This window comes from Triticum aestivum, chromosome 7B, assembly GCF_018294505.1.
Source record: "Triticum aestivum cultivar Chinese Spring chromosome 7B, IWGSC CS RefSeq v2.1, whole genome shotgun sequence".
Taxonomy (NCBI): Eukaryota; Viridiplantae; Streptophyta; class Magnoliopsida; order Poales; family Poaceae; genus Triticum; species Triticum aestivum.
The window spans coordinates 378,813,627-378,839,441 of record NC_057813.1 but is presented as its reverse complement, the minus strand read 5'-3'; the positions used below and the strand labels follow the sequence as shown (position 1 = coordinate 378,839,441).

Sequence of the window (25,815 nt, the reverse complement as noted above, 5' to 3'; positions counted from 1 at the left end):
GAAGCCATTGGAATTTTAAACAAGTACACAAAATCGCCAAAATAGGTGATGAAAGATATACACACCGTTTTGGCACCCTCAGCATTTTCTGGCCCATCCTCTACTCCTAGAGATTTATATTGTATGATGAACAATTTTGGCGGGATGGCAACTGTTAATGATTTTGACGCCGAGGATGACAATTTTAGAATTTGCCATGCTTGCAAACTTAAATTGTCGGTAGCGTGACAATATAAATTGCCATAAAAAACGTTTGCAAGTACTCCCTTCGTTTCAAATTACTTGTCACAAAAATGATAGAAATAGGTGTATCTAAAACTAAAAATATATCTAGATACATACATTTTTGTGACAAGTAATTCTGGACGAAAGGAGTACCATCTCTCCCAGCAAACGTCAACTAAATAGCATTACCGCGGCCGGAGGTGGCATAGAGCAAGCGACTGAATTGATAAGGAGAGGTGAGATGATGCGTTCGCTGGGACTGTACGCAGTGGGAAAGTTTTCATAGATCTGATGAGGAATCGAGTTTGCTCCAAGATTTGTGCTGCGAGATCTGGCGGCTATAAGGAGCAGTTCGCTGGGAAAATGTTCCCGGGAAACGTCAAGCCAGATTGCCGAAATGGAATATTTCTTGCGTGCGGCCGGCCTGCAGAGTGCAGACACAATCTTTGCTACTGGGAACAAAAAAGATCCATCCATCAGTTATGCACTGATCACTCTTCACCCCGTTTAGTTGCATGAATCAGCAAATTCACAATTTCTTTTTTTTTTCTTTAGAAATTTAGACCTAGCAGCATTCTCTGGTAGAGTTTTTCATCCCAACGTGCAAGCATTGATGGGCCAGTGCATCAGTGCTTGAGCGCAATGTAAGCCCCGGTCCCGGCAATGGCTCCGAGCGGCGGCGCCACCATGTAGACCCAGATCTTGGTGTAGGTCCCGGTGGCGATGGCCGTCCCCAGCGTCCTCGCCGGATTCATGGACGCTCCCGTTGACTCCCTGCTCACAGTCACATACATGCATGCATTATGTCAGATAGTAATACGTAATTTATCATACTAGCCAGGTAAAATCAGTTTGAATACAGATTCATTTAACCGTGGATGGATTGATTTCACTTACGCAGAGATAAGGGCGTTCATCATGATTGCTGCCCCGGCTGCCACTGCTATCAGCTCCTTCACCTGAAGAAAAGAAACAATGGCGCATAACGTCCAATTCATCATTAAGCTGGTGGACAAAAGGCAAAACAATAGTAGGACATATAGCTGAACAAGTGAGATCGATGGGCAAGGAGATGTTATTACCGCCTTGGGATCGGTGGCATGGGCGACGATTACGAAGAGGAGGACAAAGGTGGTGAGGAACTCGATCAAGAATGTCTCGGCGGTGCCGAGCGTGGGCACGGTGGCCACAATGGCGCCGGGGTTCGCCGGGTGGTAGACCGCCTTGGCCACGAAGGAGGCGGCGATGGCGCCTAGGAACTGCGCGGCCATGTAGGGCGCGAGGTGGGCGCGCGGGAGGTAGCCGTACACGGCCATGGAGACGCTTATCGCCGGGTTCAGGTGGGCCCCGGAGATGTGGACCAGCGACGCCACGAGCAAAGTCACGGCCAGCCCCGCCGTCGCCGCCACGCCCAGCAGGCCCAGGGCGCCGTCGTGGGTCGCGTTCAGGATCAGCGCCGACAGCAGGATGAAGAGGAGCAGGAACGTCCCCAGCAGCTCCGCCAGCACCTTCTTCGCGAGGAGCACCGCCGCCCTCTCGTGGCCGCGGCCGCCCGGCGATGGCTTGGCCATCTCGTCATGCAGCGGCACGATCTTGAAGGAAGGCGAGTTTCGAGGCGCCCTCCTGTCGGTGCCGTCGCCGCCGACGCCGCGGGCAGCAGGGATGCTCAGAGAAACATCCATGGTCACGCTCCTGCTCAACTCCATCCTCTGGTTAGTGATTAGTAATTGTACCAGCACAACACAGACTATCTATCTACTTATATACCTGATCGAGCGAAGGGCTTAAACTGGATGGATCGAGGTGAGTTCCAATGACGCTTGGGGAGGTGTATATATATATATGCAACAAAAGTAGAGAAGGCAGGCCTGGGTTAATTTGGGTTTTGGCGGGCACGGCATGCATTGTGGATGATTGTCCTTGTCCATACAAAAAGGTACGTACACACCCGATTAGCTGCAAATCACTGACCGATGAGCCTATGATTGATTCATCGACGACACATGAGAAAGTGAGAATATGCGCTGAAGCAATGTCCTTGTCGATGTCTGGCGTCTTCATTCCCGTTTTACTTGGTCAGACATCTTCTTGCTCCTCACGACCAGGTCGACCGCCTTGACGTCTGAATTCTCTCATGTTTTGTTTCTGATGATGGGAGGGTGCTTTAGGGGAGGCCATATGTTGGAACGAGGGAATGTTCTCAGATTTATACGGCAAACATTCCCTTTAATAAGGAGCAGAGAGAATGATGGGCACATTTTATTTGGCTGTTACCTGGCTGTACTTACTTGACAACTTTATCAGCTAACGAGAGAATGATGATTGTCCTTTCAAAAAAAAAAGAGGACGTGACCAACCGAATGAATGTACTCCCTCCGTCCGAAAATACTTGTCACCAAAATGGATGAAAAGAGATGTATCTAGAACTAAAATACATCTAGATACATTCCCTTTTATTCTTTTTGATGACAACTATTTTCGGACGGAGGGAGTACGTCACAAGTGCGGCAAGCTCAGGCTTATCGACAAAATATAAGACAGCGATATGTTCGGCCATGGTTCAAATGATGTACTCCTTGGAATTATGAGCAATTTATCATATGATTTAAATCCACATAAATAGTAGATAAAACATGACTATATATTAAAAATAGACAAGTCATGCAATCTAACAGAGAGAAGGCAAGTAACATTTGAAGATGTGAATTAGAACAGAACATATCTAGAACAGATACTAGAGGAAGAAACTCTAGCAGGATCTTGGACAAAAAGAACACGAACACGCACTGAGCTGCGGCAGTAACATTGCCGTTGGCGTTGACGTTGTCGCCCATGTCGTCGAAGAGGTTGTCAACGTCGGGGAAGAAGTCGTCGTTGGGGAAGTGGTCGTCGGCGTCAGTGGCGTCCTTGATGAAGAGGCCAGTAGTCGCGCAGAGCGCTTCCCAAAAACCTTATCACCTTTCTTCAGTACAAGACTCAAAGAGGTAGGGTTTCAGAGGCTTACTGTCCCGACCCGGAGAGCACACCGCAAGCCCGGATGGGGAAAAAATTTAGACAACGGCTCGGCTCATTCCCGCAACCCGCGGCGCGCGCGTCGTGAAGAGGCGAGGCGAGGCGTGGCGACGAAGGGGGGGCATACTTGTACGTCTCTCTTCTTCTCATGCTCATACATGCGGGAAAACAACCTCCCTTATAAGAAGACCCAACTCCTACTAAGTGAAAAGTATGATACTAAACTTTACTCCCACCTGTGAGCTAAGTGGGCCTTTAAGATTTGTTAGGAATTCTGAAAATAAAAATTGGGCTGACCCAATATAGACTAAACTCCAACAATACTAATGGTAATGAAGGACTCCTCCCTCATTGGAAATGTATGCAAGGTGTTGACGTATAAATGTATAGCTCATCTTTCCCATCAGCTTGAGCTTTTGAATGAACTGGTTGGTGCGTCATGGTATCGGAGCCGAGAGGTCTTAAATTCAAGATCCGGCTGGCGCAATTTTAAAATAAGAATTTACAGCTCATCTTTGACCCACGTTTAGGCTTGAGAGAGCCACATGTGAGGAAGTGTTGGCGTATAAATGCATAGTCCACCTTTCTTCACCAGCTTGAGTTTTTAGGTGAAGTGATTGGTCGTGCAATTCTACATAAGGTGCGCAGGCGCACTTTCAAAGCCGTAAGATAACATTAACTTAAAAAGTGGTTACTCTAATGATCACATTGTCAATGTGCCCGTCAGGGGTGCAGCTAACCAGATATAGATCAACATCTTTCACCTTTTTCTCCATGTATGACATGTGTTTGCTTTTCAGTGACCAGTCATTTGTTTACTGACTCACGCGGTCACGTCAGTACAACATAATTCATTAATGTTGAGAGAAGAATCAGTCGACCTGTATTGGGAAGAAACTAAACAAGTGTGAGCAGAGCATCAGAGCATGAGATACTTAGCCAGTCTTTGAGTGATGAGTGGTAAATTCAATAAGGACACTTAATAAGACATTCTATCTAATGCAATCTTTCCAAAAATATAACTTGCCACGGTAATTACTACTTACTATAATTAACCTGATGTAGTAATAAACACGAGATGCGTTTTTCTCGTGACGAGGCGAAGCTCGCAGGAGGGTTTGCTAGTCCGCCACTGGCGTTCCTTGTCCTAGGACGATGCATGTGAGCTGCCGTCGTTGGTATTCTTCTCTATGTTGCAAGCACTTGGCCTTCAAGGTTCCAGATCAACAGTTGATTTATCTGTCTCTGTTCCATCAGCTTGATTTGTCGTGCAAGTTCTGACGTTGCATTGGATAAGAGTGGATGTGGTAAAGTTGGGAGGTGTAGTGGTAATTTTTTCATTGGTGGATTGTTCTAGTTTCTAGAGGTTTGTTCCTTTGGGCAAGAACCAATCAAACTCTTGGCTTGGAACTGTCGCGGTCTTGGGAATGCCCGACGGTTCGTGCTTTGCTTGACGTCAAACGAAGATGCAATCCCGATGTGATACTGAATGTTTAGGGAGGAGATTAAAGATGGATCAAAAGTTTGTTTGCCCGAGCAATGGTAGAAAAGGAGGCTTATTACTTTTTTTTGGAAAAACTATGTAAAAGTTCAATGGTTAGCTCTTGATCCTATGTTCACTGATGTTAAAATTGAAGAAATAATAATAGTGTTTAGCGCCGGGGAATTTCGTTGGGAGAACAAGCACCTGACATGGAACCATATTAGACAGCTAGACCAAAATCTTGATCTCCAATGGATCTTTTAGGCGACCTTAATGAAATACAGTTCTTGCACAAGAAAGAAGGCGGGGATCCATGTTCACCTCAGTATATGCAAGCCTTCTAGAGCGCAATCGTTGATTGCGAGGTGCACAGCTTGGGGTTATTGGGGATCCCTTCACATGGCATAGAGGGCGGACTAGAGAGAGGTTGGATAGGGGATTAGTTAATGACGCATGGACGCTCTTCCCCAATGCAGCGTTGAAAAATATGGAGTACAACCATTCTGATTATCGACCCTTGTGTGCAAATACTGAATACTATAATCAGCCCGAAGCATCAAACAATGGACATCAAAACATGTTCGAGGTATGGTGGTTAAGGGAATATAGCTTTAACGCAACTGTGCTATAGGCTTGGTCTAAGGTTGGGGCTAACCCGGGCGTCACATGTATCTATGAGAAGCTAAATAAGATGCACGTTGAATTCCATAACTGGGATTAGCGGGAACTAAAGAAGCCAAGGGAGAGACTTCGTAAGGCACAAAGAGACCTGGAAAAGGTTATGTCAGGGCCGATGAATGATGACAATGATACAAAGAAAAAATACTTGCAAAATTGATTGAAGACCTACTGGAGTTAGAAGAAATTCAAGTTATGCAAAGGTCTCGGGCAACTTGGTTGAAAAGTGGTAAACACCGCAACACCGATTTCTTTCCGGCCTTTGTGTCTGCTAGAAGAAAGAGTAACTTTGAAAAGATTAAAAGATGACAATTGGAATTGGTTAGAAGGTATGGCTGGATTAAACCCTCATATACAAAACTATTTTACTCATCTGTTTACGTCTAAAGTGCAACAAACAAATCCTTCTATTCTACAAACAGAATAAATATATAATTTTTATGGCACCTTATACTGAGGACGGTGTGAAAAAGCAGTTTTGAGCATATCGCTTGTCGTTACCGTCTCGGTCTGATGGGGATTAAAGATTAATCGAAATCGGACGATTAATCAATTTTATTGGGTGACTATTAGTCGACCATTTTTTTTGCAAATCCTAGGTTCCAGCACTAAACTATGATATATTCAACACAAAAACAATATTGTACAGAAGTGTTACCCTGATTCCTTGCCATTGAATTCTTGTACAATGCCAACCAAAATAGGACAACTATACATATTACATAATAAGGTATGCAAAACACAAATAAACATAGTTCTTATGCACACAATGCAAGAAATAGGCCTGATTTATCGGTATATTCTCGATAAATCGCTTGTCAGAGAGATAAATCGGTCCGAACGATAAATAATGATGATATGGCATAATCTTATCAGTCACCCACCGATTAGTTATAAATCAGATGATAAATCATTGACGGCCGATTTTTTGAATGGTGGAAAAAGAAGTATTTAGTATAGGGGACCTAAAGGTACCTGGTCCTAATGGACTATATGCAAAAGAAAATCAAGAAATATTGACATATTATCGGTGCAGACATTACTCAGAAGGTGTTACTTGCAATCAATTCCAGACACAAAAGCCTTCGAAGGGTTTGGATGCTAGAAAATTACCACATCACCCGCAAAGAGAGAGATGCTTGAAGCGGCAAGGTGTGTGGTGAGGCGCTGAAGGACCAACCTGGACTGCGCGCTGCAGAGGGAGTTAAGCACGTCGATCACCATGGTGAATAGCATGGGAGCAGAGGATCTCCCTGCCATAAGCCACACGCGTGGGGGATAGTGGCATGGGATGACCATTGACGAGCACCCTAATCAATGTCATGGAGAGTAGGATTGAAACACACTATCTGTCATGGAATTGTCACGTCAGATGTCCTCGTGAAAGGACTTAGTTGTGGGGCTATCGCAACTAGGAAGCTTGAAGGGATTAAATCGGGACAAAGGACACGAGAGGGTTTATACTAGTTCGGCCCCTTACGGTGAAGGTAAGGCCTACGTCTAGTTGGATTGGCATTGATGTTTCGATGACCAGGGAGCGAGGTACGCTATGCCCAGCTCTCGATGAGTTGTTTCTTGCCCTAAGCCGCCAGCAGGTCGTCCCCTTATATACACGGGTTGACGCCCTGTGGCTTGCAGAGTCCCGACCGGCTTATAAACAGTGTCCGGCTCGGTGACTAGTTAAATCTACCTTATGTTACAAGTCATGCCATCATGGCGATTTACTACAACGGGCCTTAAGTCGCCTGTGGGCCTTAGGCCCTTTATGAACCGCCATCTTCATGCTTGGCCTTGGGCTTCTCTCTGATGAATCTTCTTTGTGTAACCCGGCCCCTCCTGGGCGGCTTACACAAATAGTTATATTTCCAACATTAGGCCCTAGATTGATTTGAACCTGTTCATGTCAATCTAAAAAATATTTTTAAAGAATTAAATCTTCAGTCTTCTGACTATACATAGGGTTTTTGTTAACCCGTCATGATGTCATCTTCTGGATCCGTCTTAACCCGACGTGACGTCATTCTTCCTTTAACATTTTTTATTCCATCGAATCCTTCAACGGATCTCCTCTTTATTGATTGCTCCGAAAATCGAGGCGTCGGGGCCGCTGGATAATAATTCTTATCTCCTCGTTTCCCGCGCCGTCTTAGTTATCCTCTCCCTATAAATAGCCACGACTTAGGTCTTTTCCTTTTTATCCTTTCAGTCGTCTTCTTCCTCTCCTCTCTGCCACTCGAGCTCCGCCGCCATCGCCATCGACCCCCTCGTCTTCATCGACTCAGGCCGCTGCATCGACCTGACTTTGACCAGAGATCGACGGCGAACCTCCGCAGCTCGTCCTCATCCGTGAGTTCCTTTCTTCCCCTTTCTTAGATCTACCTTGAAGCTCTGCCGAGTTCATCGGTGTTCATCACTGCCCGATGCAAACCCTCGTTATTTTTCACCTCCAATGCCTTGCTTAGATCGAAAAAACTGTGCAGAACTGCTGCGGTAGTTGTTTGTGTTGATCTTGCATAGAAATAAATCTCATTTCCCTCATTGAGAAACCCTTTTCGAGTGTATGAACTTCTCTGCCCTGTTTTTAGGTCTAGAAAATTTCTCTTTCAGAGCAATAGTTTGATCCAGAATAATAGCTGTCGTCTGTAAAACTTGTTTCTATCACCCGGCAAACTTCTTCTTCTTCTTCTCATGATCTTAAGAATTCTTGAATCGCTCTTGACACTGCTAGCGGCTTAAATATTATTGCACAATCACCCTTATAACATTAGGCCCCTTTCTTTAAGCCGCCACCTTAAATAATTTTAGATATTTCTCCCGGGTTAAAGTTGAACCGAAGCTTTCTTATTTTGTCGTAGGCCACTGTTGTCATGGATCCTAAAGCGGCCAAAGCCCCTGTGACTTGCAATTGGATTCCATCCACAGTGACCAAAAGCAAACTTGCCGAGTTCGTGAAGTCCGGCCATCTGCCGAAGAGGGAGGTCATGTCTTATCGTGCCCCTAACCCATCCGAGGAAATACCTCAACTCAAGGATGGGGAGGTAGTAGTTTTTACGGATCACATGAACCGGGGATTTGCCCCTCCCGGCTCAAAATTCTTTAGGGAAGTTCTGAATTTCTTTGACCTTAGACCTCAAGACATTGGACCCAATTTCGTGTCAAATCTCTGCAATTTTCAAGTCTTCTGCGAGGTGTACCTGGGAGAGGAGCCAAGTCTGCTTTTGTTCAGAGAACTTTTCTATTTGAACCGGCAAAATGAACGTGCCAACGGGCCTAGCCTTGAACTCGGCGGCATCTCAATCCAGCGGCGGAGAGATTGTCTTTTCCCTTATGCTGAGCTGCCAAGTCACCCGAAAGACTGGAACCAGACGTGGTTCTACTATCAAGATACATCACCGGCTGATGAGAAGCCTCTGCCCGGCTTTCGCGCCCTGCATCTCGAATCCAATCATCCGCTGGCAGATAAGTTATCCGCTGTTGAGCGCCTGCCTCTCAACCCCACCATTAGGAAGATCAAAGCTCTTCTAGGGAACGGGTTAAACGACATCGATCTGGTTCGAGTCTGGGTCACCTGGCGGATACTACCATTAAGCCGCCGCTCTGGCTTAATGTGTACTTACACAGGCGAAAAGGATGACCCAATGCGTCATAGTCCTGATGATTTACCAGACGATGTGGTAGATGCTATAGTCCAATCTCTGTTGAAGGAGGGCACTGTAACCAGTAATGCCTTCGGCTTACTTCCCTTCTGCAAGAAGAACCCGGCCCCTGCGGTAAGTTATCAATCTTCAAAAATACTCTTTAACATGTTATACCTTCTTGTATTTATGATTTCTTATCTTTTTCCACAGGTCGATGACAATTTCTGGAAGGTCAAATATGACCATGAGGCTGCCAAGCAAGCCAGGGCAGCCAAGAAAACTGAAAGGAAAGCCACCAAGATGGGAACCTCAAAGAAGAAGAAACCCAGCGCCTCCGACTTGCTCAAATTGGATGATACTTCTTCGGATGATGAAGAGGTAATTCTTTAATTTTTTTAGCTCCCCTGTCGTTATTTTACTGACATTCTATCCTTTCAGGAGGATACAGGGAATAGTCAAGCAATTGACGAAGAGGTAACTATAATCTCCTCCGACTCAGAGCCTTTGCCAACATAAAAAATCCGAAGGGTGACCCGGAAAGTAAGATTTTCACATCCTCTAGCTTACCAAGATCCTCAATTTCTTTTGAAGCAACAACAGCTTGAGAACCGGAGGCAAACTCGGGCCACTCAAGACGCAGAACTCTCCTCCGGCTTACCCGATGTAACCAGGAAGTGTCGGACCGAGGTTATCTCCGATTTACATTCTGCTTTTCCTTTGGCGGGTCTAATTCGCCAACCTGTCAGTTCATATGACTCCAATTATCAGGATGCCTCTCCGTCTTCCAACGAGTCGATGCAATCAAACATGCCGGCTTTTAAAACAGCTCCCGGGTAATGCAACCTTTCTTACTTAAGTTTTCCATACTTATACGTTGATACTCATCCTTCCACTTTGATTGACAGCCTGCAAGTGAAGCCCAGCAAGAGGGCAAAGAAGAACAAATCGTCATGAGACCCGGTGGTCACTGAACCGACGATTGACTCATCCGTTCCTGACGGCTCCACTCATCAGCCACCGCCTGAACCGGCTTTTGATATTCCGGTGTCAACCTGTGACCCGCCTGCAGAAGACGTTGTCCACAACTCTGATAACCCGGAAATTCCTAGCCCGGTCAAGACGACTGATCCAGAAGTTGAATTTCTGAAAAGCCAATATGTTGAACCGGGCCAGCCTACTGTTCTTGCTCAATGCACTGCCAAGGAGGAGTTTGCCCAACGTCGGAAAGCCAAACAGGACATCACTGATTATACTCACCTAAGCATTGGTGATATAGTCTCGGGCTATCTGAACCAAGTGCACAATAGCCGTGACCTGGAAATTGACATGATGAAGCAAATACAACATAAATCCGAGGTATAACTTTAGCTTTTTCCTGAACCTTACTTACTGTACCAGCCCCCAAGTCTATTGCTTATGAATGAATATGCTATAGACTTAGAAATCTACTTACTGTTAGTTTGTCCGATTTAAAGTGAATACATTTAACCCGGTGATAGCATGAGACTTTGAACTGACATATTAGTCCCCAAGTGTCAAGTATCTTTACTTGTAAAATGCTTGAGACTTAATATGTATGACTCGGTAAATAAGTTAAAAAATTCTTGAGCATACATTAGCCCCCAAGTGCCAAATATCTTTACTTGTAAAGTGTTTGGGACTTGAATGTTACCTTATCATGATCCTTACCATAACCTCATGCTAATACAGGCCACCATAAGTCAATTTGAATCGGAGATTGCTGACCTGAAGAGCCAGCTGAAGCTTCAAGAGCTTGAAACTCAAAAAGCAAACTCCAAGTTTGAATTCAGCATCTCTGAACAAGAGAAATTGAAGAAAAATTTTGAGTCGGAGAAAAAAGCTTGGGTTGATGAGAGGGCTTCATTAGTGACTCGGGTCGAGACGGCAGAAGCATCTCTTGCAGAGGGAACAACCGAATTGTCCGACTTAAAGCGGCAGATATCCCAAATTGTCTCAGCCATCTTCGGTAAGTCACTCTAAAAAATCTTAAACATTGTAATCTTCCAAGGATTATTGTGATGATTACCTCCGGCTTATTGTTATGCTTGTGACCATACAATCCCCAGGAGTACCAACCTCAAGCAAAACATGCTGATCAAGCTCAAGGCGGTTTACACCCTTGTGGAGCAGCTGTACTCCGGGTCACAACGTGCTTTAGCCATTGTGGCCTTATCAAATACCGCTCCTTGCCTCCTACAAGATGTGCTGAAGCATCTCGCAGTGCTACCTCAACGGATTAAGGACTTAAGGCAGGCATCTGCAAGAGCCGGAGCCGTGGCCGCATTAAGCCGGGCAAAGGCATGGGTGCCAGAGCTTGACTTAGCTGATCTTACCCTTGGATATCCAAGCCTGAAGGAGGATGGCTCTGCATTTGATGATCAAGACTTCACCGCCTGTGTCAAAGTCGTTCGTCCCTTGGCGACTCTTATTGGCAATGATACTGATCTCACTAAGTATTCGCCGAGCTATGATAGCGAGAACCGGAGAATCCCAAACGTTCCATATGACCAAGTCAGCCTGATCCCTCCAACGCGTAAGCATACCTTTGCCCCTGAAGTGGACCCGGCCGGTTTAATAGATGATGAGGCTGAATTTGAAGCCTTGAGCGGCATTGACTGGGCCTCGTCCACCTTCGAGGACAAAGCAACCGACGGAGAGGCGGAGAAGGATAACTCGGAGCCATCAAGCCCGCCAAAAGAATGAGCTGCCAGGCGTCTTATCCTTTGCCAAAACGATGCTTCACTTATTCGGACTCGGGGAGTCTTGTAATAGGATAGAAAAACGTCTCAATGTTTGTCATGCCTTCGTGCATGTTTATGGTGCCTAACAATTTCATAAGCCGCCATTAACCTATATCCTCCAACTTATGTTGATCGTTTGTCTCCTTGATGTTAAATTTTCCTTGCCTTATTCTGCACATAAAGCCAACAAAACTTTCTTGAGCAGTTTACTACACCAGGGGTTTATAAAGTATTGATAACCCGGAACATAGCACAAAAAACATCATATACAGACCGATTTATGATTACTTATAATCGCAATAGCATACCTGCGAACCCTTTGGTAACCTTCCCGGCTCATATGATGCTTTACCTGGCACTTTGTAAAACTTGGGGTAACCAATACTAAACCGGAAGAAAACAAGAACCATCTCCTCAAGAAGGTTTTAAGACAGTTAAAGTAACTATATTCATAAGTAATGTTCATAGGCTCCTGATTCGAATACGATCAGAGAACCGTCCCAAAGGGGTTAAGCTAAGATTTGGATATGATCATATAGCCCCCAGTGGCTTTGGCGATGCCGATCAAGTGGGTATCGACAGCTATGTTCTCTTAGGTTCGAATACGACCTATGTTTGAACAGGAAGCCCCCAAGTGAACATAAGAGTTGTTTAATGACGCTGATTCGAATACGATCCACGTCAGACCAAAAGGGGTTAACTGTGATTCAAATATGATCAAGAAGCCCCCAAGTGGGTTTGGTAGTATGCCGATCAAGTGGGTATCGACAACTATGTTCTCTTTGGTTCGAATACGACCTATGTTTGAACAGGAAGCCCCCAAGTGACCACAGCTAGATTCAGATATGATCATAAGCCGGACCAAAGGGAAAGCCGGATTCAGATATGATCCGGTCCCTGTTGGTAGTGTCCATCACCTGATAAAGAAGACATAAACACATTCTTTATGGAAAAAAGGACAGAGGTCCTGCTTTATTGCTTTATATAATATGTACATCGTCAAACGTATATACATCTTAAGAGCCGAAGGCTTTAAGTATAGTAAGGCCGCAGATGAGCAATATTCCACGGCCGGCGAGTCTCCTCCTCCGATTTACGTGAGTCTTTGTGCTCTCGAACATCAATGAGGTAGTATGACCCGTTGTTTAGATTCTTGCTGACCACAAAGGGTCCTTCCCAAGGCGGAGATAGCTTGTGCATGTTAGATTGATCCTGGATGAGCCGGAGTACCAAGTCGCCTTCCTGAAAGGCTCTGCTCCTAACCCGACGGCTGTGATAGCGGCGCAGGTCCTGCTGGTAAATCGCCGAGCGGGCTATTGCCAAGTCTCGCTCCTCATCCAATAGGTTAAGTGCCTCCTGTCGAGCCTTTTCGTTATCCGCCTCAACATAAGCCGCCACACGGGGTGAGTCATGTCGGATGTCACTTGGCAGAACCGCCTCTGCTCCATAGACCATGAAGAAAGGTGTGTATCCCGTAGATCTGTTAGGCGTAGTGTTGATGCTCCATAGCACGGAGGGTAACTCCTCCACCCAACAACCCAGAGTCCGCTGTAAGGGGACTAAGAGCCGGGGCTTGATGCCTTTCAGGGTCTCTTGATTAGCTCTTTCCGCTTGACCATTGGACTAAGGATGAGCAACAGCCGAAACATCCAGCCGGATATGTTCTCTTTGACAGAACTCTTCCATGGCACCCTTAGAGAGATTAGTGCCATTGTCAGTTATGATGCTATGCGGGAAGCCAAAACGAAAGATCACCTTTTTCATGAACTGAACCGTTGTAGCTGCATCACACTTACTGACCGGCTCTGCCTCAACCCACTTGGTGAACTTGTCCACTGCCACCAGTAGATGTGTCTTTTTATCCTTAGACCTTTTGAAAGGTCCAACCATGTCAAGCCCCCAGACTGCGAACGACCAAGTAATTGGGATCATCCGTAATTCTTGAGCTGGCACATGAGCATGTCGTGAGAACTTCTGACAACCGTCACATTTACTGGCTAGATCCTCCGCATCAGCATGAACCGTGAGCCAGTAGAAACCATGACGGAAAGCCTTGGCCACAAGAGATTTTGAGCCAGCATGATGACCACAATCTCCTTCATGAATCTCACGAAGTATCTCTTGTCCCTCTGCAGGCGACACACAGCGTTGAAACGCCCCAGTGACACTTAAATGGTGTAATTCGCCGTGAACAATTTCCATAGATTTGGAATGCCTGACAATTTGTCTTGCCAAGGTCTCATCCTCAGGTAACTCACCCCGGGTCATGTAAGCCAAATAGGGCACTGTCCAATCCGGGATGACATGAAGAGCCGCTACCAGTTGTGCCTCCGGGTCTGGCACTGCTAGTTCTTCCTCGGTAGGCACCTTGACAGAAGGGTTATGCAAAACATCAAGAAAGGTGTTAGGTGGCACCGGCTTACGTTGATATCCCAGTCGGCTTAAAGCATCAGCCGCCTCGTTCTTCCTTCGATCAATGTGCTCCACTTGATAACCCTTGAAATTGTCCAGCCACGGCATCTACTTCACGTTGATAAGCCGCCATGAGAGGATCCTTGGAATCCCACTTGCCTGACACCTGCTGAGCGACGAGATCTGAGTCGCCCAGGCACCTTACCCGGCTTAAGTTCATCTCCTTGGCCATCCGAAGACCATGAAGTAAGGCCTCGTACTCAGCTGCATTGTTAGTACATGGGAACATAAGCCGGAGGACATAACGAAATTTGTCACCTCGAGGGGAAGTTAAGACAATTCCAGCCCCCGAGCCTTCTAGCTGCCTGGACCCGTCAAAGTGAATAGTCCAATATGTGTTATCTGGCTTCTCCTCAGGTGCCTGCAACTCTGTCCAATCATTGATAAAGTCCACCAAGGCCTGAGACTTAATAGCAGTCCGAGGCATGTACTTCAAACCATGAGGCCCAAGCTCAATAGCCCACTTGGCGACTCGTCCTGTGGCCTCCCTATTCTGGATGATGTCTCCCAAAGGGGCAGAACTTACCACAGTTATAGGATGACTTTGAAAGTACTGCTTCAACTTCCGGTTGGCCATAAACACTCCGTAAACGAGTTTCTGCCAATGTGGATACCTTTGCTTAGACTCAATGAGTACCTCACTGACATAATAAACCGGCCGCTGAACCGGATACTCCTTGCCAGCCTCCTTACGCTCCACCACGATGGCAACGCTGACGGCTCGTGAATTGGCAGCCACATATAACAGCAAAGGCTCTTTATCAATTGGAGCCGCGAGAACCGGTGGTTCAGACAATTGTCTCTTCAAGTCTTCAAAAGCAGCATCAGCGGCATCGCTCCAGACAAAAGTGTCTGCCTTCTTCATCATTTGATACAGCGATAGGGCCTTCTCACCTAACCGGCTTATGAACCGCGTTAAAGCGGCAACGCGACCGGCCAATCGTTGAACATCATTGATGTACACCGGTTTATCCAGAGAGGTAATTGCCTTAATCTTCTCCGGGTGAGCTTCAATGCCTCTGTTTGATACCAGAAAACCCAAAAGCTTGCCTGCAGGTACACCAAATACACACTTGGCCGGGTTAAGCATCATCTTGTAAACCCGGAGATTATCAAAGGTCTCTTTTAAATCAGATATCAAGGTTTCCTTTTCTCTGGACTTCACCACAATGTCATCCACATAAGCATGAACATTACGCCCAATTTGATCGTGCAAACAGTTCTGCACACACCGCTGATAAGTCGCCTGGGCACTTTTGAGTCCAAATGGCATAGATACATAACAGAAGGCTCCAAACGGAGTGATGAAAGCCGTCTTCTCCTGGTCCTTAACTGCCATTTTGATCTGATGATAACCAGAGTATGCATCCAAAAAACTCAAACGTTCACAACCCGCCGTAGCATCAATAATTTGATCAATATGGGGGAGGGCAAAGGGATCAGCCGGACAAGCCTTGTTTAAATCCGTGTAACACATCCGCCAAGTGCCGTTCTTCTTGAGGACAAGCATCGGGTTAGCCAACCACTCCGGGTGAAAAACTTCCACAATAAACCCGGCCGCTAAGAGCCGGGCCACCTCTTCCCCAATAGCCTTCCGTCTCTCTTGGTTGAACCATCGGAGAAACTGCCTGACCGGCTTATACTTTGGATCAATATTGAGACTGTGCTCAGCGAGTTCCCTCGGTACACCCGGCATGTCAGAAGGTTTCCATGCAAAGATGTCCCGGTTCTCACGGATGAACTCGATGAGCGCGCTTTCCTATTTAGGATCCAAATTGGCACTGATACTGAACTGTTTAGAGGCATCTCCTCGGGTAAAGTCAACAAGCTTTGTCTCAGCAGCCGATTTAAACTTCAACGCCGGGTCATGCTCAACAGTTGGTTTCTTGAGGAAGGTCATATCCGCCGGGTCAACATTGTCTTGATAAAATTTGAGCTCTTCGGCCGCAAAGACCGACTCAACATAAGCCGCGTCGCCTTCTTCACATTCCAGTGCCACCTTCCGACTTCCATGCACAGTGATGGTGCCCTTGTGACCCGGCATCTTGAGCTGCAAATAAACATAACACGGCCGGGCCATGAACTTAGCATAAGCCGGACGCCCAAACAGAGCATGATATGGGCTCCTGATTTTGACCACCTCAAGCGTTAATTTCTCAGCTCTGGAATCATGTTCGTCTCCAAAGGCCACCTTCAACTCAATCTTGCCAACTAGGTAAGCCGACTTACCCGGAACCACCCCATGGAAAACAGTGTTGGATGTTCTCAAATTCTTCTCAGTCAACCCCATGCGCTGAAAGGTCTCGTAGTAGAGGATATTGATGCTGCTACCGCCGTCCATGAGTACCTTAGTGAATTTATATCCACCAACCTGGGGTGCTACCACCAAGGCTAACTGACCCGGATTATCGACCCGTGGAGGGTGATCCTCTCTGCTCCATATAATGGGTTGCTCTGACCACCTCAAATAATGAGGAATTGCCGGCTCAACAGAATTCACGGCCCTCTTATGAACCTTTTGGTCACGTTTGCACAAACTAGTGGTGAACACGTGATACTGCCCACCACTCAACTGCTTCGGATGGCTTTGATAGCCCGACTGCTGCTGCTGCCCTCCTTGACCAGACTGCTGCTGATTATTACCACCTGGGTGCCCCTAAAAACCGGAATTTGAGCCACCGCCCGGGCCATGAAAGCCGCCAGCCCCTGAGCCGCCGCCAGATCCATGACCGCCATCGAAGGTGTTGGAATTTTTAAACGCCTTCATGATCGCGCAATCCTTCCATAGGTGTTTGGCGGGGTGCTCCCGGGTGCCGTGTTTTGGGCAGGGCTCATTGAGTAGCTGCTCAAGAGACGGGCCTGACCCGCCGGACCGAGGCGGCTTACCCTTATATCTCTTGTTGTTACCCCGCGCGTTGGCATTGGCCACAAATTCCGGGTTACCGTTCGCCTTACGCTTATTGCCGCCTTGATTCCCCGGGTTATGCTGCTGACCCTTTCCATTGCCGTTCCTTTTTCCCTTCCCTGTCTTCTCATCGTCAGACGCGGGATCCTTGGTACTATCAGAATCGGCATATTTGACTAAAGCCGCCATCAGCGTACCCATATTCGTGAGGTCACGTTTAAGGCGCTCCAGTTTCTACCTCAGCGGCTCAAAGCGGCAATTTTTCTCCAGCATAAGGACTGCAGAGCCGGCATCCATCTTATCAAAGGAATGAATTATCTCCTTGACCCGGCGTACCCAATGGGTGGTGGATTCACCTTCCTCTTGCTTGCAATCCGTCAAGTCCACAATCGACATAGATTGCTTACAGGTGTCCTTAAAGTTCTGGATGAACCAGGCTTTTAACTCGCCCCATGAACCAATGGAATTGGGTGGCAGGCCTTTTAACCAAGACCGGGCCGTTCCATCTAGCATCATGGTGAAATATTTAGCCATCGCTGCGTCACTAACTTCCAACAGCTCTATGGCCATCTCATAACTCTTAATCCATGCTCCGGGCTGCAAGTCGGCCGTGTAATTCGGCACCTTTCAAGGTCCCTTGAAGTCTTTGGGCAACCGCACATTACGCAAAGCCGGAACCAGGCAAGGAACACCACCGGTTCTAGTGGCTACTCCCGCCTCAACGGAAGTTGTTAGATACTCTGGAAAATCTTGATGTGCCATCTATTGAGTCGTCGCCTGAGCCGCCTGCTCGTTCTCTTGACGTATTCGATCTTGCACCGGATTATAGCCACCGGGCTGGTTACGGCGTTGGGCGTTGCTTGACAAAGCTTCCGACTCCATGTGTCTGCTGTAACTCGGGCTCCGGTTCTGGTGAGGTGGTGCTACCCAGGGCGGGGGAGTTGAATGAATCCTGTCCCGGCTATAAGAATAGGTCTCCTGCTGAGCTAAGGCCGTCTGGAGGAGTTCTCTGACTCTCTGGGTCTCCACTGCCGCTGGGTCATCACCGTCCATAGGAAGAGCCGCCAAACGCGTTGAAGCTGCGATTAAGTTCTCCATGGGGTTGGAAAAGTGACCCGGTGGAACCGGCACATAACGCGGCGGTGGCATGCTCATGTGAGGTGGTGCCATCTCCCGAGGCTGAGTCGGCCCTCCTGTTCCGGCTGTCATAAACTGATTGGCCTCCGGCGGGTTACTTGGGCCGGCTCCGGGTGTAGCAAAAAGAACCCGAGGGTCATAATTCGGAGGTAACGGGACTGAGTCTTCTGATGTCTCCTCCTCATTACCTCATTGGATGCGTTTAATCTCATCGTGAGCTGGTACGCTTCTGACTGCAAGCGCTGTGCCCGGGCGTCGAGAGCCGCCCGCTCTGTAGCTAGTCTAGTATCCTCAGCTGCCAAGGCCTCCTTGGCCTGAGCTATCTCCTCACGCACCTGTGCTACCGCTGCATCATGCTCATCTTTGTCTGCAGGAATAACCGTGGCGGTTAACAGGGCCGTAAGCTTGTCCATGAGATCCATCAGCACCTGAGCCGGTGGGCGCACGGGGCCGCCTGCCCCGGCTGCTCCTAATCCGGATGTGATCGCTGCAGCAGCTGTAGAGTTTGAACCGGGCTGAGTTCCAGCCATGAAGATCCCTGCCCATCTTGGCGGCTCATAGGGGTCCGGAATACTGATGCCATCGGAACAGCCCCCAAGCGCGCCGTCGTGCACCTGATACAATGAATCTGTTGAGCCAGCGGACGAATCACCGTCTGAGAGGACGGCCGTCTCACCCCCATCTTCAGATCCTTCAGAAAATTCCTCTCCGTGGACGCAGCCCACGAAGGCACGCCTTAAGACAGGTTGAGCCCGGGTCTTCCTCGCACGCTGAGCCGTCTCGATGAGGTCGGTGCAGTTGTCCGGCTCAGGACCCGGCTCACCGATCCGGCCGATGAAGACGTGGATTCCGCCGAAGGGGACCCGGTATCCGTACTCAATTGAGTCGGCGTCGGGACCCCAGCCTTCATCGTCGATGTAGATCTTGCCGCGACGACTCTTGGTCATCCATCCCACTACGTATCCCTTGAGCCCTTCGAAGTTTCCCTTCAAGAACTCAAATCCACCGTGCGCTGGCCCCACGGTGGGCGCCAATTGTCGTGGAATTTTCACGTCAGATGTCCTCGTGAAAGGACTTAGTTATGGGGCCATCGCAACTAGGAATCTTGAAGGGGTTAAATCGGGACAAAGGACACGAGAGGGTTTATACTAGTTCGGCCCCTTACGGTGAAGGTAAGGCCTACGTCTAGTTGGGTTGGTATTGATGTTTCGATGACCAGGGAGCGAGATACGCTATGCCCGGCTCTTGATGAGTTGTTTCTTGCCCTAAGCCGCCAGCAGGTCGTCCCCTTATATACACGGGTTGACGCCCTGTGGCTTGCAGAGTCCCGGCCGGCTTATAAACAGTGTCCGGCTCGGTGACTAGTTAAATCTACCTTATGTTACAAGTCATGCCATCATGGCGGTTTACTACAACGGGCCTTAAGTCGCCTGTGGGCCTTAGGCCCTTGATGAACCGCCATCTTCATGCTTGGCCTTGGGCTTCTCTCTGATGAGTCTTCTTTGTGTAACCCGGCCCCTCCTGGGCGGCTTACACAAATAGTTATATTCTCAACACTACCAGCCATTGCCGAAACCAAGGTGTTTAAGAGTCTCTAGGAGGAAAGGCCAGGATACCGAGTTGAAGGCGCAGGTGATGTCCAACTTGAGGAGCACTCTCGGAGCCTTGTGTTTATGGAGAAGCTTGGTAGTCGGCTGAACCAGCAAAAAATTATCATGGATGTTGCGGCCCAAGATGAAAGCGCTCTTGTTCGAGGAAATGATCTGGCTAGGGGCAAGGCGGAGTTGGTGCTTACTTTTATAGAAAATTCCATCGAGTGGTACTTCTGTTGCAAGTGAAGATCATGTAGTCAAGAGCAATGTTAAAAGAAATCATTGTACGTAAGTGAGGTAGTTGGCCTTAGCCTAGCGCCTAGATGATGCTTAAGCACCCTAGCCACGACCTTGGCATCCAAACAATTTTAATCATCAGGGGTGTATTTGAATTATTATATGTGTATACATTAATTTATAGCAGGCAAATAGTAAACTATCATCTATTGTCAACAGAAGTATATATTCCTTTGCTCTGCCAGTGCAATATGTCATAATTTTTTGCTCGAGTGAATAATTCCTTGCTTGCCATGTCTAGACTTCACCTGATGCCCATTGTCACCTAGCGCCTAAGCATGCCTAAGTGTCGCCTTTTCCAACAGAGGTTGAGAGCAAGTAAGTAAATTTCGGAAATGTAAATTTTAACATATACTCTTGCTTGTTAAATTTCATAGCTTTAAGCAAGTAAGAATATTTTCTCTTGTGCATGTGGTTCTTGGAGCATGCTCGTGGCCTCATATATACAACTAGATGATAAAGTGGCAACTAGCTAATACCTGATTAGCAATTTATTTGCTAGGTAGGAGTGGAGTGGCTGAAGTGTACATAACAATGAAATACGTTCAAGACATCTACATTCCACTAGATAAACATGTGCCTTAATATGCTTAAGATCTTTTTTTTCGAGAAAAAAGGAATTCTCATTACTCAAGGAGGCTTCTCAGCGAGAGGCAGGTTTACAACAAAGTCCATCCCGGCAGTAAACCAGACTGCTGTGCGCGGAGTGCTACAGCCATAGGCGGCCAGCTCAAGACTAGTCATGTTCTGCAAACGGTTACAAAGAGTAAAAGAGATCTCCCTAGCACCGCTTCCAGCCAACCTACGAATCTCCTCTATAAGTAAATGATGTGACGATCTATCCATCTCGCGCGCTGTAATCATCGACAACCGCCTCCGCGCTATCCAACTCAACCAGAATAGGTAGGTTAGATCGGTGCAAGGCCAGCTCCAAGCCTTCTCTGCATGCTGCTAGATCCGCCTCTAAAGCGTTGTCGCATGTGCGTAGCTCCCTACATGCACTGTAGATGATCTCGCCTCTGTCATCACGCAGGATCATACGTCCTCCCACCTCTCCCGTGACCGCTATGTAGCTCCCATCCATGTTCAACTTAACCAGCCCGGTTGGACGGTACCCAGCGTGCGCGCACCTTTGACGCCGTACTTTCTGGAGCGCGTGGTGGTGAAGGCAGGACCACCATCTTCCCTTTCTCTAGGTTACCATCAGGATGTTGTTGTATGCACATGAGTGAGTTGATATATCCGTGCAAAAAGCGTAGAGAGGCTTCGGCAGTGGGCGGCGCCTTGTCATGTGTGATCTTATTCCGGGCATGCCATACACTCCACATGGTCATGAGCACCACCAGTCTCGTCGTCTCATCCAAGGGATCCAGCAGTGAAAAGATCCACTCTGAGCCAGTATTGACGATGACCTCCACCTTGGGGATGTTCCAGTCCAAGGTCATAACTCGCCAGAGCTCTCTTGCCAGGGGACACCTGCAAAGCGCATGGAATCCATCCTCACTTTCAACACCACACAGGGGGCAAATGTCAGTAAGCTCGAGGTGTCGCGAGGCTTTATTGGCCCAAGTAGCAAGTGAGTTGGTGACGACTCACCAAACAAACACGTGTACCTTAGGGGGAGCAGGGTGTCCCATATGATCTTCCAGATGGCTCAAATTTCCGACCGTTGTTGTGCTACGCGCCAGCTGTCGCAAAATATCCTACCCACCTAACGGTCATATCATTGAAGGGCATTTATGTCTTATCTTGGCGGGCTGCTCCTAGGCTATAAATAGCCACCCCCTACAACCACTAGTTGGTTGGCTACTCCAAGAGAAACTGACACTTGTCATTGAGAGCATCCCATCCTCCGAGGACTTTGAGCGAAAATCATAAGTGAGGAAGAACCCAAACCCAAATCCAAACACCTACAAACCCAAAGTGATTGAGCATCACTGAAGAGATTATTCCTATGTGGAACCGACACTTGTTACCTTTGAGGACTGTGCATCCTCCAGACGGTTAGGCGTCATGGTCTAGAGCATCCAAGAGGACTTGTGGATCACCAAGTGACCGAATCTGTGGAGATTTGGAAGTCACCTGAAGACTTACCACGAGTGATTGGGCGAGGTCTGTGTGACCTTAGCTCAAGGACAATATGATGAGGACTGTGTGTCTTCAGGTTTAAATACCTAACCACTCCAACCAAACGTACGACTGTCACAGCAGTTGGAACCGGTCTACCAAATCATCATCTTCACCAAGCTACTGGTTCTATTTCCTCAACCCTTTCATTTTCTCATTCATGTGTTGATGTACTTGATCGTTACTGTTTGAAGACTTTGACTGAAGACTTTCTCAATTTCCTCAATCCTAATTCTTTAGTCACTTTGTCTTCAGTCTGCTTATCATGTTTACATGCTACATGTGTTGTGTGTATGTTTCATTTCATCATGATGACTATGCTACTGCTTTGTTATGCATGCACCTGAGTATTTATTCCGCTGCTTGTAGTTCGTTACTTAGGAAATTTCTCAAGTTGAATTTCCTCAGTGATGAATTTGTAAAATCGCCTATTCACCCCCCTTTAGTCGATATAACGCACTCTTAAGAATATTTCTCACCACGTCTTCCATCATGGCTGGACACGAAGTGCCAAATAGGGCACTACATTTAGACGGATTAATATATTGTCCAGTGGCCTTTGCATATGTATTTAGCATTTGTTGGACCTTTTTAGCTTGGTCCACCTCTGCCTTGAAGAAGAGCAACGTATCATCTGCGAATAATAAGTGAGACACGCCCGGCGCTCTTGGGCGTATTTTTAGTGGGGTATAATCTTCTCTTTGCTCTCCATTTTTCAGCAAAGCAGATAGACCATCAGCCACAAACAGGAACAAAAACAGAGACAAAGGATCACCTTGCCGTAGCCCGAACAACGGTGCAAATGATTCCAAGAGGGTTCCATTGAATTTCACTGTGTATCTCACCGAGGTGACGCAAGGCATAATCCAGTCCACCCACCGACGAGCGAAGCCCATCTTTTTCATCATTCGCTCCAAGAATATCTAGTCCACCCTGTCATAAGCTTTTGATAAATCCAGCTTATATGCATAGAAGCTCTTGTTAGGGTCCTTCTCCTGTTGAATAAAGTGGAAACACTCAAAGGCAATTAGTGCATTATCTATAATCATCCTTCCAAGGAAAAAGGCACTTTGTTGAGGTGAGATAATATTATCCAAAATAGGTCTCACTCGATTCACCAAACACTTTGACACCACCTTATGTATGACATTAGATAGGTTTATTGGACGGAACTCAGTTAGCCTCTCCGGGTTATCCACCTTTGAGATGAGAACAATGGAAGTGTCATTCACCCCCTCAGGCATGATCCATGTACGAAAAAATTCCAGCGCTCCTGCCATAACCTGTTCTCTCATAACTGCCCAGTTCCTCTGGAAGAAGCGGGTTGGGAATCCATCCGGCCCTGGCACCTTGAGTGGTCCAATCTAGGAGAGAGCATCAACTATTTCCTTGTCTAAAATATCTGCGCACATGCCATCATTCATACTGTTAGTCACACGAGTCTATATCAAATCTATAACTGGATCCAACAGAGAGAAGAATCAGCAGTAAAAAGCTTAGAAAAGTAGGTTGTGGCCATAGCCGCCATGGAACCATGGTCCGTGTATGTGACCCCTGCCTCATCAGTGAGTGCCTTAATGCGATTTTTCCGCGCACGCCACACCGCTTTCTAGTGAAAAAACTGAGTGTTGCGGTCACCTTCCCTCAACCATGCAATACGAGACCGCTGCATCCACAACATCTCCTCTCTGTATAGCAGCTCGTTCATGCGGTCGGTCTCCTCCCGTATGTCCTTCCTGTCTGCATTCATCGACATAAGCTCCTCTAAGCGGGAGCCAGATTTGTTAATATGATCTTAACTGATACATATCATCTCATGTAGGTTCCAGAAAAATAAATGATTCTCATGTATTCATATTTGTCTGTTGATTTCGCTCTTGGGTTAAATCTCATGGATTCAGGAGAATTTTTTATATCTTCATGCCTTCTGAATAAGGAATAGAAGATGCAGTTCTTGTTAATGTATGTAGATCTTGTATAGATGGAAATGTCTTGTATCTATCATATCTTGTTGATACGTGTAGATTGTTTCTTGGCTTCCAAGCCTTTGTAACCGTGTCATATATATATATATGAGCCGATCGCCCTTGTTGTGAGGCGTCTTCCCTCAAACTACTTCTCACGATACACGTTTATATGGTATCAGCCCTTTCGATCTAATCTCGCTTCCGTCGCCACCATGACGACTCCAGCCCAGACCTCCTCCACCGCGAATGCCCTCACCTCCTGCGCCCTCTCCACCACCATGGTTCCTGCTGCGTCGCCGGCTTCTCTCGCCGTCAACGTCGCCAGCATCAAGACGCACGTTCCCATCGTCCTTGACCTCCAGGCCTCCAACTACTCGAAGTGGCGCATGCTGATGGGTGTTCTCCTTGACAAGTACGAGCTCACCGGCCACATCTCCACCGACACGCCGGCCGGCGAGCGCACAGCCGAGTGGTCTCGCCTTGACTACGTCGTCCGCTCGTGGCTCTACGGCTCCATCAGCGACGACATCCTTGACATCATCATGGCTCAGGATCAGACCGCGTACGAGGCCTACGCGCTCATCCACAACCTCTTCTTGGACAACCAGCTCACCCACACCGTCTACCTCGAGGCGGAGTTCCGCGTCGTCGTCCAGGGCGATCTCACCATCACCGCCTACTACCACCGGCTGAAGTCTCTCTCTGACGCTCTTCGCGATGTCGGACAGCCGGTGTCGGACCAGACCCTGGTTCTCACCTGCCTTCGTGGGCTGAATCCCCGCTTCGCGGACATCATCACCCTGGTCACCATGCAGGTCCCAGCCCCGACGTTCTTGCAGACACGACCCCTTCTGCTCCTTCGTGAGAACCAGCTCGCCCACCCCGCCCCGGGCACACCATCTCCATCCTCGTCCCAGATAGCGCTCTACGGGAACACCGCCGGGTCCGATTCCTCTTCCGGTGGCAACTCCGGTGGTGGCGCTGGAGGCGGTGGCGGTGGAGGCGGCGGCGGAGGTCGCTGGCAGAAGAATAAGAAGAAGAACGGCGCTCCTGCTGCGTTCGATCCGCGGCAACATGAAGAGGCGCAGGCTTACACGATGCAGCTCGCGCCTCTTCATGGCAACGCATTCGGCAACAACCCACCACCTCCCGCGACGCCGTACATACAGCCTGGACCTGGCGCTCACGGCAGCGGCGCACCAGCATGGGACTGCTCCGCCCTCATCGCGGCCCTGAACAGTACCTTCGACGCTCCCATGGCCGGCTCCTCCACCACGGGCACATGGGTGATGGACTCCGGCGCTACATCTCACATGGTTTCGGACCCCGGTATACTCACTTCTCTGTCTCAATTTTCCACTCCCTCTTATGTCACTATTGGCAATGGTGTTTCTTTACCCATCTCCACATCTGGTCATACTACTCTCTCCACACCTCACCGCACGTTTTTGCTAAATAATGTTCTAGTAGGTCCTGACATCATAAAAAATCTGCTTTCTACTCGTCAACTCACTACTGAT

General features: G+C 47.8%; 1 protein-coding gene across 1 annotated transcript; it reads right to left on the bottom strand.

Moving 5' to 3' along the window:
* Positions 1 to 851: 851 nt before the first annotated feature.
* Positions 852 to 2,012, bottom strand: LOC123157224 (aquaporin NIP3-2-like). Its single transcript, XM_044575479.1, has 3 exons — positions 1,308 to 2,012; positions 1,123 to 1,184; positions 852 to 999 (listed from the first exon to the last, which is right to left on the bottom strand). The coding sequence occupies exons 1-3, from the start codon at positions 1,929 to 1,931 to the stop codon at positions 852 to 854; spliced, it is 834 nt and encodes a 277-aa protein (XP_044431414.1). The 5' UTR covers positions 1,932 to 2,012.
* Positions 2,013 to 25,815: the final 23,803 nt, after the last annotated feature.